This window comes from Gorilla gorilla, chromosome 11 (genome assembly GCF_029281585.2).
Source record: "Gorilla gorilla gorilla isolate KB3781 chromosome 11, NHGRI_mGorGor1-v2.1_pri, whole genome shotgun sequence".
NCBI classification, from domain to species: Eukaryota; Metazoa; Chordata; class Mammalia; order Primates; family Hominidae; genus Gorilla; species Gorilla gorilla.
In genome coordinates this window covers 72,121,281-72,134,849 of record NC_073235.2, presented here as the reverse complement: position 1 = coordinate 72,134,849, position 13,569 = coordinate 72,121,281, and the positions used below count along the sequence as shown (strand labels likewise).

Sequence of the window (13,569 nt, the reverse complement as noted above, 5' to 3'; positions counted from 1 at the left end):
TCATGAGCCTCTTGGAATCTGATAAAACTTAGTGGCTTTTTCAGCAGTAAGGTACACATACACATATACTCTACAGTTGTGCATACAGTTTTAAGGACTTCCACAATGCCCTCTAATAGACTGCACAGCACAGTGACTAACATACATCTAAGATTGTGGCTTAGTATACCTGGGTTGTACTTTTTTAAAATGGCAGATTCTGTAGGCTACCATCATTCTGAGTTATTGTTTGTGGGTTTATGGACCTCGGGTTTTAAAAAATGAACTGTTTTAAAGGAGTAAAATAGCTGGTTATTTAAAACAACACTATCTACTGATTGCCAAATTGTGCGCCAAGGCATACTGAGGAACCACAGTGAACTCACAAATTTTTGAAACAAATTACCTGACATCTGTAAGACTAGCTTGAGGTAGTTCAACATATTAAATGCACTGTGCCTTTTGATGACATCCTGTTTGTAAAGCTGAATTTTCAGCAGTTGATGGGATAAAACTCATATATTGCACAAAATCAATGTATTATAGTAGAGGATGGTGTGTGATCTGATTTTGAGGTTTGAGAAGTTGTGCTGTGACCAACATTTGCACACATTCCATTAGTAACTAATTGTGGTTAAGAATGGAACTGTAAAAATATTTTTTAAAATTTCAAATGGCTAAGTTGTTAGATATACTTTAGCTATGTGAACTTTTTATTTATTTTTTAATAGAGACTGGGTCTCACTCTGTGGCCCAGGTTGAAGTGCAGTGGCACAATCACAACTTACTGCAGCCTCAAGCTCTTGGACTCAAGCAATCCTCCTGCCTCAGCCTCCCAGTTATGGGATTATAAGTGTGCTCCTGGCCTTTTAATAAACCGATCTATTAGGTATTTATTCTGGCGCAGGGATAACACCATGTTAAAATTACTGAGACACACACGTAAAGTGAACCAAGAAAGTCTGGGAACTTCTGCCATATATCCTTTCATTTAAATTACATAAATACAACATATAGTGGTAACTAGTAATTTTAGACAGCTATCTTCCCCCATATTATAAAACAGGAAATAAGTTTCTACAAAACGGTTAATTACATAAAAGTGTTATACAACCAACTTAGCTTGAGTGAAGGATAACATAAAACACCAGACATTACTAGTTTTTCTGCCTTATATATACAGTTTATTTTACTTTAAATTGGGCTGGGCTTTCTACTAGAGTATACTGAGAAGAAAGGTAAGGCTACACAATGTTAATCACAAAATAATTCAATGAAAAGAACTGAATGGCACAGCAGTGGAAACGCAACTACTCTAATCTGCTAATTTGATAAGAGAAACTCGTAGATAAAATCTGTGGCAAAGACATAAATTGGAACAAGGCATTCTGATTACTGAGAGGACTTTGATGGGAGTGGGGAAATGTAAAAATTATGAAACAAAATTATGATAACAGAAAATTATCAGGTAAGGAAATACGTTTAGGAAAGAAACCTAGAAAGTAAATAGAAAAAGCAAATTGATGCCTGAAGTATTTTAATGCACAGCTTGCAGGTCATTTGTTGCACTCGCATTTTATACATTTTCTTGGATAAAGCTTTTAAGAACACTCCAGATTTTGGGAGTTTAATAATATTCACGTGTTAACACATACAAACTACTGAATGTTCAGGTTTTTACCTAGGTATATACCTTTCATTGTCAATATTCAGTATAACTAGGCATATATTTTCAATGACGCACTCTCAAGTTAACTAAGTGCATTTTCCCTACCTATGTCTAATGTAAGAAAAAACAGCCCCCAAACTAGGTAATGTTTTACAGAATTCAATTAACATTTATGTTTACATGACTTCACCACTCTAAGTGTTATAGGCACAGGATCTATTACAGAGATCCTAATGCTAATAAAAATGCGGAGGACTTAAGAAGCAAATGGTAGTGATCTAGTAGACAGGAATACAAATTCCGAGCTTAACCTTAAAAGTTTTCTGGGGCAAAAGACACACTACAATCTGAAGTATTATGATTAAATATTTACATTAGAACTTATTCTCAAACCTGGAAATTGTCCCTGCTGGCTAAATTCTTAAAGCTCAGTATTGTTAAAACTTTGTCCAGTTTTTTCATAATGTAAATACCTGTATATCTGAGAGTAAAAGTATGTTTTAATTGGTTTATTTTCATTATTTAGCTTTTAATTTTTAAAAGCCTGGATAATACAATTTAAAAAATACAAAACCAAACTGTTTATTATAGTATAGTTTATTTAATACAATGTTTAACTATAAAAGTTAATACAGCTTCCAAGTTTAAATTTTGTAAAATGCAGTTTGCAGAAAAGTTCAACAATTACTAGACTAATGATAAGAGAAGCAGCATTTTGAAACTAATTTTACAATTGAGAAGACAACAGCTTTATTTCTAAACTTCATTAAAAAAATATAATCACAGTGACTTTTGGGCTAGGAAAAGAAGTGCATTAACTTCATTTATGTTTTTTCCTTCCACAAAGAGAGCGGCCACAATTTTGTACATCCCACATACAAATACCCAATTCGTTTATCTTTCAAAATACTATATACACACAAAAGGGGAAGAAAATATACAGCATGTGCTTTTGGTAACATATGGAATTTGCTTAAAGAAAAAAAGTCAGAAACACAAATCCACCCCACCACTCCCTCCCATACCTTTTAAAACAAACTAAACCCCTCAACAACTCCCTACTCCAACCTTGTTGACGGAATTTTCTTATTCATGTCATTTTTCTTTTCCTTTAATATATACCTCTTTGTCACACAACAGGCCAAAGACTTTGCACTTGCCCGAATCCACTGAAGGCAGTTAGTTGGGAAGCCCACTATGGGCAGTTGTGCCAGTCAATGCTGTACTTCCTGGGGGCTTATTAATTTTTAAAACAAGTATTTGTAACAAAACACATCTTTTCACAATAAACAGCTTATCAACCTATAATCCTTATTCAATTGTAAATGTATAAACCCAAAATGAAATAATTACAGTAAACATAATCAAAAGGAAACAGAAAAACACCCATTTTGTTTCTTTATAACAAATCAGCTATGGTAGGTATTTAAAGTACCTTCTGGTGAAGGCAAACCCAACAAGCTTCTACAGAAATTTAGTATAAAAAGTTTAGTGTGATGAAAACTATATTACCAACTGGAATGAAGTACAATAAACTACTAACAAACATACTAACTTGCTACATATACTAACAAAAATAAATTAGAATTGTCAAGTTAATACCACTACCCAAAATACCAGAGATCCAATATGTGCCTATCCATAATGAAGAGTTATTTAATTGTTTAGCTCCATACCTTCCACTAGGCACAAATATCAAAGGTCATTCCGCAAAGCCGTCCATGCATCAGTATCACATTTGTGCAAAGGCAGATTTATCAGATAAATTCTTTGCAACTTCTGAGGGCTTCAATTAAGTAACTTAAAACTATGAACTTACCAACTATGTAGTAATTTAATCAAAGAATGTTTTAAAGCAATCCAGTAGCTTCTCTACTGCTCATTTCATTAACATTAATCTCACCATAGTGTCCATTTCTGTGGCAGATGGCTTACCCAGAAAAATAATTCATACAAAATAACCATGAAAATTCTACATATTGAAAAAATTTTCTCAGCTATCACCAATTGAGCAATAAATCAGTTTAAATATTTTTAAAAGGATATTAAGTCAAAAATACTTCGACATGAACCATAAATTTAGACATAACTATAAAACCAACTTGATGGGAAAGTAATAGTTGACTTTTAGGAAAACAATGTTCAAAGCAAAAACTAAAGACGGCACAACTACTAAATGTAACAAAAGGAAAGGACCATTTGAGCCGTGTGCTATTCAGATGCATGCGCAGATCCTGAGGTACAGTTAATGCTGTTTAATCATTTTAAAAATGTTCTTTATATTCTAAAAATAAAATCTAGTTGATTGTCCTCTCAACTCCTTCACATCTGTTCTGTAAATAGAGCTAATAAAACTTTAAAATAAGGACTATAAATAATGCGGAGCATGGAGTCGCTCTTTTGATAACCCAAACAGAATATTGCCTATAGAAATTACTACAATTTTTTCCCTATGCTTACTTTTTGAAACTCTAAGATTTGGAAATCCTTATGTATAATTTTTAGTAGATAAAGCTCTGGGATCAGACAACATGTAAGAATTTTTACTTAGCATGGACTTAAAAAAATATTTAACTGTTATTAGAAATCCTTTTTTAAATAGCACCTTTCTTAAAGCTCAAATAGTTTATAACAACAATTTTAAAATGCAGTTAACTGAAATTAAGACAAACAATAACTTGCTTAAAATACATAACGTTATATAGCTTGGGCACTCAGACTCAATTACCCCTAATGTGGGTTTGTGGTCAGTCTCTAAGGAATCAATCACCTTGGATTTTATAATAAACATCTACTACTTTTATCATCGGAAAAAAAAAATTTGGAAAGAATTCATTGTGGATATCTGTATTACAATTTTCCAAGCAATCTTATGGTCATTACACTATTCATTCTGCAACAGCTACCACAATGCCAAATATATCAATATTGCATTAATCAATAATGGGAAGTATCATGTTAATAATTGCTTTATTCAGTACAAATAGCATTGAGTAGCTACTGGATTTACCAAGAAGCTACCTTGGTAACAGAGTTGACACTACACTGACAAATATTAAAGTACAAAACTCTCTAGAGAATCCTATTAATTGGAATTTTGAAATTCCTTTTCAAATGAGGCAGGTTTTATGTTTGCTGGATGTTCAATGTTTTATTTAGAAGAGATTACAGAATAAAAGGCCACACATCACAAAAATGGCAAAATACAACACCCAAAACTCTAAATGGACTTTGGATATGTTTAGTGTTTAACTCTGTAAACTATCAAAATTTGCAACTTTCTACTCTACTCTATATGGCAATGTTATACATGCCAAGTTAAAATAACATTAACAGTAATGGTATAAAACCACCTGAAGAGAAAGAAACCAGAGTCATAAACATGCTATAGCCTATCGTGATACATATATAGAAAAGATGCATTTTCTTGCCATTTGGAACTCACAGCTATGAGAGTTAGAGAAGTCAGTTCAATTAAAACAAAAAAACAAAATCCATGCAGAGTTAACACTCAATTCTATATAGGTTGGAGGCCAAAAAAGAGAAATCTTAGAAGTTAATGTCTCAATACTAACAATTTTTAGAATCTGTATAGCTTAAGGACCTGCACAAATGGTATGTTTTAATGAGAAAAGTTTTTTTTTTTAATTTTAGAGAAGGGTAATTAATAATTAAAACGTTCCCAAAACTCTTCAAACCAAAAGCAACACAGAATTGAGAATCACAATCTGATTTTCCAAGGTATAGTTCCTGTCAAATGCTGTATAACAGCAACTCAAGCTCAATCAGTACATCAACTGAAAAAAATTACTCTTATGATTTTTATAGGCAGTTAAGTAAAACACAACTAGACAGGAAAAGCATTAATAGGAAACAAGCTATGGCTCGAACTATAAAGAACAGAGTATGAAGTGCAATATAAATACATCTATTTTAAAGCAGAAATTACTATAAAATCAAAAGTGATGATTTAAGATCTCAGATTATTAGGACCCTGCTTCTGTGTAATTAAAAGAAACCGCTGCAAACCTCTATTTATAACGCAATCAGAAAATCTATACAAGATGTCTTCTAGTGGCTTCTAAAGTTACTTTAATCATGAGAAACACAAGCTTTTGTAACAATGCATTGCAACCATTCCAAATGGCTGACTAAACAAATTAGGATGCTATTGGCTAATTGTTGCAACACAGTAATGCATACATAAAATAGTTAAACACAGCACACAGTACTACACCAAAGTGTTTTTCTCATGTCAAGTTTATTAAAACTTTAGCAGTACAAATTATCCAGATTGCAGATTATCAAAAAATCAACTCAATGAAATCCACATTAAGAAAAAAAAGGACAAACATAAAACAATCCAAAAACAATGAAAAGGAAAACAACATAAAGGAGATTCATTAGCAAGTCTCTCAAACTTAAAATCTGAAACAGAATGGAAGTAAGTTTATATAACTCACTCATCCGCTTTTGTCTTCATCTGTTCCAGGGCTTGATTCATGATCAAATTTTTTATTTTTTTCATGTACATGGTCATTTTCTTGACCTTTTGATTTTTGGTTTTCTTTTTCCACTGAGGATCTGATCTTCTCATCCTCCTTATTTTTCAACATGGAGGACTTTAATTCATTGTCCTGACTGCTTTGTTTTATTTTTGAGAAGGGACTTTGATCTCTATCAGCCTTTTTTTCCCTGCTGTTATTTGAGCTATTATGATCACGACTTTTAGAGTACATTCTTTTCTCACTCTCAGAATTTTCTTTTCTGTGTGAGCTCTTACTCTCTTGGTTTCTGTATTTGTCTTTGTTTCTGCTTTGACTTTCTTCTCTCTCTGAGCTCCGTGAGTCTCTCCTCCTTCTCCTCCTATCTTTACTTCTTGATCTTTCTGGTGGTGTTCTTCTCTCTCGGCTTCGTGACCGTCCTCTTCTCCTGTATTCCTGTTCTCTGTATCTATGGTACTCCTTGCTTCTGCTGCGATCTCTGTCATGGGTTCTTGATCGCACTCTTCTGCTTCTGTCCCTACTTCTGCTTCGTTCTCTTGTTCTGCTATTATAACTGTGTTTACCTTTAGTTATATCACATTCTCTACTCCTGGATTGTGCACGTCTATCCTTTTCCTTACTTTTACTGTGATCATGCTCATTACTCTTCGATTCTAACTGTTTAGACTTCTCTTTACTTCTACTCCTTTCCTGATCTTTTCCTTTAGAATCAGACTGCTTTTCTTTAACATTCTCATGATCCCTTCCTTTACTCCTTGACCTCATCCTCTTTTCTTCATTTCTATTATGTTTTGAATCTCTTTCTTTACTCTTTGATTTCTCTTTGCTCTTACTCCTACTTTTAGATTTGGCCCTTTTCTTCACTTTGTTTTTATATTTATCATCTTTTTCTGAATTTCTTCTGATGTCTCTCTCTTTGCTGTTAGATTTATGGTCTTTAACTTTCTTCTCCTTTTCATTTTTTCTGTTTGGACTCTCAGATACATTCCTGTGATCTGTTATTTTTCTCTCTTTTACTCTAACTGGACTTCTCTGATTTTCTTTTATTTCATTCAACTCACTCCTAAAAAATAAGAAAAAGAATTGGGGAAATGTTATTAGGAAAAGAATTGTAGATATTATTAGCTAAAATGATATTCTACTTTTCTTAAGGTATTCAGCAATAATTAAAATGACAATAACTATGTATAATAGTAAAAACAAATACTTATCATTACATTTGAAATAATAATAGTTAAATCTTACTTATCCCCCTTGATCCATCTTTCACCACTTGATACCCTCATTCTTTGAGCTCTCTGCATCTCTTGCCTCCAATGTGGAGGAGTCTCACTACGTCTGAAACGATCCCTTGATCTGGATCTGGAAGGAGTTCGATAACGCTAAAGAAAATTAAAATGGGGAAAAATTAATGTATAAAAGTATAGAGGGACTCGCATGGGTGCTGGGAGGGAGGGAAGTACTGGGGTGAGGGTCAGGAGGTAGTAAGGGGTACAAAATAAAAAAATATATAAAAAGCATTAAAACAGTAGCTTAAAAGTATATGTTTCCAGGTTAAAATAAAACGTCTGATATTTCTATACCCTGAAAATTACTAAAATTTCCCAATTTTCATATAGGAAATCAATGAGGCAGAGAAACTTAAGTTGTCATGTTGCAAATTCCAAGAAACATTAATCACAAAAACTTTAGCCGCTAGCCATACGTCTTCTCCATGGAAGAGTCCTAACCAACTAATGCTAGAGCAACTTATAAGTTGCCAAGTTCCAATCTAAATGTTATATACACTTAATGTTTCAAAGCAAATATTTCTCATATTGTGGGGAAAACAGAGTAAATGTGATGTTCACTTATTCAACCCTTAGGATGACCAAACACTCTATTACATACTGAGAGAACATTAGCGAGCCAAGATATATGAGAGTGCTTTCCTGGAACTTACATTCTACAGGACTTGGAGAGCATGTGAATGAACATATAATTACATATGTTAAACATATATGCAGCTATAATAGAATGGGTATAAAAGGAAAAGGGAAAAGATGCTGACAGGAAGGTTCTGAGTTAAGAAGAAACACAGCATGCTTTAGAAATGATGAGAAGACAGACCACACATGGCCAAAGCTAAAAATTGCAAGGGAAAGTAGTACTACATAACATTGATGAGGTAAGCAAGGACTAGGTTTTGTGTAGTGTCATAGGCCATTGTAGTTATTTTGGATTTACCCTAAGATCAATGGTAAAGGAGTGGCACAAAACTCAGACTTTCATTTTTAAATGACAATTCTGGCTAGTATTTTAAAAAAAAGATTAGACAGTGAATCTCAAAGTGGGATCTAGGATCTAAAGACTCGGGGTCAAAACTATTTTCATAATAATATCACAATATTTGCCTGTTCCATTTTCATTATTTCATTATCATACAATAGTGTTATTCAGTTTACATGTTTTGATATCACTACTTTCACAGCTAATGGAATGTGTGCTTATATATTCTTATGTTTCAAGTATTTCTCACTACTAATTCCTAAAATAATAAATATTGATAGATATAACCCACACCAACAGAAGTTCTTTTGGGTCCTCAGTAATTTTTAACATGAAAGAGGTTCTGAGATTTAAAAAAATTGAGAACTATCAAAATTTACAGCTCAGACAATATGATGGAGTTGAATTAACATGGCAGGGGTAAAGCTTGAAACACATGAATTTCTGAATATTTAGGAGGCAGAAATGACAGTATTCGGTGATGGGTAAGATATATTCATGTATCTTACCATAGTTAAGTTACTTGCATAGTTAAGGTATAAACTGAAAGGGGAGAATCAGATTATTCTTGGGAAGGAACTGCACAGGTGGTGGTGCCCCTCACTAAAATCAGTAACCTAAAGAAGGTTCAGATTTGAAGAGGAAGAGCTTGTGCTCAACTTTGTAAAAGCCAAGTCTGAGGTACTCATTAGTCAAATGAGTCTTTGGAGCTGAAAAATGCAGATAAAAATTTGACAGTTACCAGCCATGGGAGTCATGAGATTGCTCAAGGAGTATATGCTGTGTGAGAAGAGTTGAATGGGAACCCTGAGGTACTACAGTATTTAAAGGTTAGGGAAATGGGTGGACACGGTGGCTCATGCCTGTAATTCTAGGACTTTGGGAGGCTGAGGCAGGCAGATCGCTTGAGCTCAGGAGTTCAAGACCAGTCTGGGCAACATGACGAAACCTCATTTTTACAAAAAAATACAAAAATTAGCCAGATATGGTGATGCACACCTGCAGTCCCAGCTACTTGGGAGGGTGAGGTGGGAGGATTGCTTGAGACTGGAAGGTTGAGGCTGCAGTGATCCTTGATTGTACCACTGCACTCCAGCCTGGGTAAAAAGTGAGACCTTGTCTCAGGCAGGTGGATCACCTGAGGTCAGGAGTTTTGAGACTAGCCTGGCCAACATGGTGAAACCCTGTATCTACTAAAAATACAAAAATTAGCTGGGCATGGTGGCATGTGCCTGTAATCCCAGCTACTAGGGGGAGCTGAGGCAGGACTGCTTGAACCTGGGAGACAGAGGTTGCAGTGAGCCGAGATCATGCCACTGCACTCCAGTCTGGGCAACAAACTGAGACTCCATCTCAAAAAAAAAAAGGGGGGGGTGGTGGAAAGAATATTACAAGGATCAAGATTAAGTAGGATTAAGACTGAAAAGAATCCACTGGAATTTGTGACATGCAGCTGATTATGTATCAAGTGCTGTTTTCAGCAGAACAACGGTAGTGGAAGACAACTAAAATGCTTGAGGAATAAGTAGGAAGTGAAGACATAAGACAGGAAAGTATAGCCAAGTTTCTATAAAGTTTTGAAAGCACAAGATATTTAAATTCTGATGAGGACACTCTAGTAAATAAAAAAAGAATAAAATACAAGAATAGGGTTAATTTTTATTTATTTTTAACAAGAATAGAGATACAGTGATTGCCAAGAAACAAGGGAGACAAGAAAGACCTCGATCCCATTTTATACCATGTAAATGTAAAATCTATTCATATCTCATGGATTTTCTGTTGGGAAGTACCAACATACAGAAACTGCTTAAGAAAGAGAATATATAATTCAATGCCTGCATCTCCCCTAAATTTTAGTTACTTGCACATTAAAATAATATTTAAGAAACACCCTAAAATTATTTAAGGAAGACAAATGCAATATTGTGAAGATCTCTGGGGAAAGAATCACCTACCCTTGGTCCTCTTCCTTTAATTTTCCTGCCAGATCTAGTAACTAAAAGTCGTCTCTGGTATGAAGCAGGCTGGGAGTTAGGTGGATTACTAGAAGGAAGCAAACAGAAAGTTAACACATTTTTTTAAAAACTTTCATTGGCCGGACATGTTACTTTAATAAAAATGAATCTGGGCCGGGCACGGTGGCTCATGCCTGTAATCCCAGCACTTTGGGAGGCCGAGGTGGGCGGATCATGAGGTCAGGAGATGGAGACCATCCTGGCTAACACAGTAAAACCCCATCTCTACTAAAAATACAAAAAATTAGCTGGGCGTGGTGGCTCAGGTGATCTGCCCACCTTGGCCTCCCAAAGTGCTGGGATTATAGGTGTGAGCCACTATGCCTGGCCAAGAATTTTATTACTTGTATTATGACAATGTATTTCTGATCATAACTAAGAAAAATATTTCAATATTCCTTTTTCTACTTTTGGACATAGTTATTATTATTATTATTATTTTTGAGACGGAGTCTCACTCTGTCACCCAGGCTGGAGTGCAGTGCCGTGATCTCGGCTCACTGCAAGCTCCGCCTCCCAGGTGTACTTATGCCATTCTCCTGCCTCGGCCTCCTGAGTAGCTGGGACTACAGGCGCCCGCCACCACACCCGGCTAATTTTTTGTATTTTTAGTAGAGATGGGGTTTCACCATGTTAGCCAGGACGGTCTCCATCTCCTGACCTCGTGATCTGCCCGCCTCAGCCTCCCAAAGTGCTGGGATTACAGGCATGAGCCACTGCGCCCAGCCTGGACATAGTTATTAAAATGACTGATAAAGAACCATTAGCATTACAGATATTAATAATGTAGATTTACGTAGTAAACTTTTTTCAGGATTTGAACATGACATCAATTTTTATTACAATGTTGTAAACTGAGTAACGAAAACAGCAGTTTTTCCTATTAGACAAACTGAAAAACCAAGATTCTTACTTGCTTAAGAGTTTAATTGTACACAAATAACACTATAAAACACTATCTTGTTTTACTGGTTAAACAGTATCTTGTTATTGGCTTGGAATGCTGCTTAACATCTCTTTTTTGTATTAGTGTTTATTATGTGTAACTTTACTTCAGAATCTACTTGTAATTTAAGTCAATTTCCCTTTCTAGTTATGTGGTTGGCAAAAAAGAACTATGCGGAAGAACATTTTATAAAAAAGATTTCAATCTTGGGACAAGGTCACCAATTAAATCTTGTTTAAAATAAATAACTTTTTAAAAAGAAAAGTTCTGTGGTAAAACATGTAAGGCAAAATATACACATTCACATACCACTCTCTTTCCCTTTCTCTCTCTCTGTTTTTCCTTTCCTTCTCATCAGCTTTAGGAGGACTTTTTCTCATTAGGAATCTATTTTCAGGTATAGGAGGGATCTCTTCTGGACGGACAGTAGACTGGGGTTGTGCTTCAAGATTTTCAGCTTCACTCTCACTAGATGCACTTAACAGACAGAAACACACAAAACAAGTTACAGTTGGTTATTATGTCCTTACGGAAGTATCCAATTGTTGGTATTTCTTTCCTTTATATCACTATAATATAAACATCCTGTCCTTACCAAAGATGTGATCGCATGGGAAAAATCTTCTATTCCTCTGACAAACCAACTAACCAATCAAAAAACAAACAAAACAAAACGTTTCGATTATCACACTCTCAAAAAATATTTTCCTACAAAATGGATAAAAAATATGAAACTATGTGAGCAATGCACTCTGATAAATTTAAAATACTTTAAAACATGGGTAAAGAAATTAATTGCATTTGAGCCACAGGCAGATGAAGACAAGTTTTAGTACAAACACAGATTATTTCAAACAAAATGGAAAAGAAAGTAAAATACACTGACATTATCTGCTTTCTATCCTTATGCTATCGTAAGAGCAAAGGGGACTGCTACTGAAAATAGGAAAAACAACTGGTGGTTTTCTGCAATTTTCATAAATCCCATAATCCTCCTATAAAACACACAAATCTGTAACACCAAAGCCATTATTTCATTGAGTACACAAAAAAATGAACTGATAGGTTTTGTTTCAAAAGAAAATGAACGTACCCAAAATTTAATCTATAGACTGTGGAATATCAAAAGTCCTACGCTCCATGCTATATTTCTCACTATTTTAACAGTTTCATATAATTGACCCAAAATCCTAACAGATTTACAGAAAGGAAATCAGAATATAAAGCTAGCATTAGAAAAGTAAAATTAAGACCTCTTCTTGCTTTTCTTTCGCTTTTTCTTTTCTTTCTTGTGTTTTCGGGAATTTTTCCGATGTTTCTTTTTTCTTTTCTTTGATTTCTCTTCAGTAGCACTTTCGGAATCAGAGGAATCAGAAGAGGACTGAGAATCACTTGAGCTATCTGAGTCACTAGATGAGGAGGAGGAAGATGATGATGATTTATGCCTTTTCTTTTCTTCTTTCTTAACTTTAATAAAAACAAAAAGGTTTTGATCAACAATTTTTAGACAAACTTTGTGGAAGGAGATTTAAATTTTCTGCAGATTCTCACTAAGTTCAGTATTTAGCACTTAGATCATCCAGCTATGTGAACTGGCAAGTACAGGAAAGGAGTCAAGACTCAGGATTAGAGTCCAGATCTCCAGAATTCACTGGTCAAAGTTTTATCTATTAATCCGAAGAACTTTAAAAAATAGGTGAGTCTAAAATGCTAAACTAACGTTAACAAACATCTGAATTAAGAAATTTTTTTAAAAGCACAGAATAACAATGAAGAGTCCCATGTTCTAATCTTGTAGTTTTCCACTTTCCCTCTTATTATCAAGATTGGCAGAACTAGTGCAGGGAAATAACAGAAAAACTGCTTTACAGAAACATGGAGAGATAAGAAACAGATTTCACTGGCATGGGCTTATATTTCAATGCCCAAGCAGTCTTCTAATAATTAAGAAATTTAGCTCAAGAGGAGACTCATAACAGAGGGAAGTCAATTGCCCATGATGAATAGAATGTTTTGGGGACTCTACAAAAAGTCATCTTAAATTGAAATTTTATTTCAGTTAAGGAAGCAGTAACTTTAAAAAGGGTAAAAAAAAAACTCAGAGTTTAAAGGATCAGTCAATTAATATAAATAAGTGAAGCTAGAAGGTGTAACATAACAAGAATTAGAAGAAGATCCTACAAA

At 34.5% G+C, this 13,569-nt stretch overlaps 1 protein-coding gene across 6 annotated transcripts in view; it reads right to left on the bottom strand.

Annotated features, from left to right (window-relative positions):
• Window positions 1-5,890: 5,890 nt before the first annotated feature.
• Window positions 5,891-13,569, bottom strand: part of PPIG (peptidylprolyl isomerase G) — a 55,343-nt gene continuing 47,664 nt past the window's right edge. For all 6 annotated transcript variants that reach the window (XM_019022223.4, XM_063694972.1, XM_063694970.1 and 3 more), the window contains 5 exons: window positions 12,639-12,852; window positions 11,695-11,862; window positions 10,380-10,467; window positions 7,399-7,535; window positions 5,891-7,216 (listed from right to left, as the gene is read on the bottom strand). In XM_019022223.4, the coding sequence (XP_018877768.1) occupies window positions 6,112-7,216; window positions 7,399-7,535; window positions 10,380-10,467; window positions 11,695-11,862; window positions 12,639-12,852 (1,712 nt within the window). In that variant the 3' untranslated portion in view covers window positions 5,891-6,111. The remainder of the gene's footprint in view (window positions 7,217-7,398; window positions 7,536-10,379; window positions 10,468-11,694; window positions 11,863-12,638; window positions 12,853-13,569) is intronic.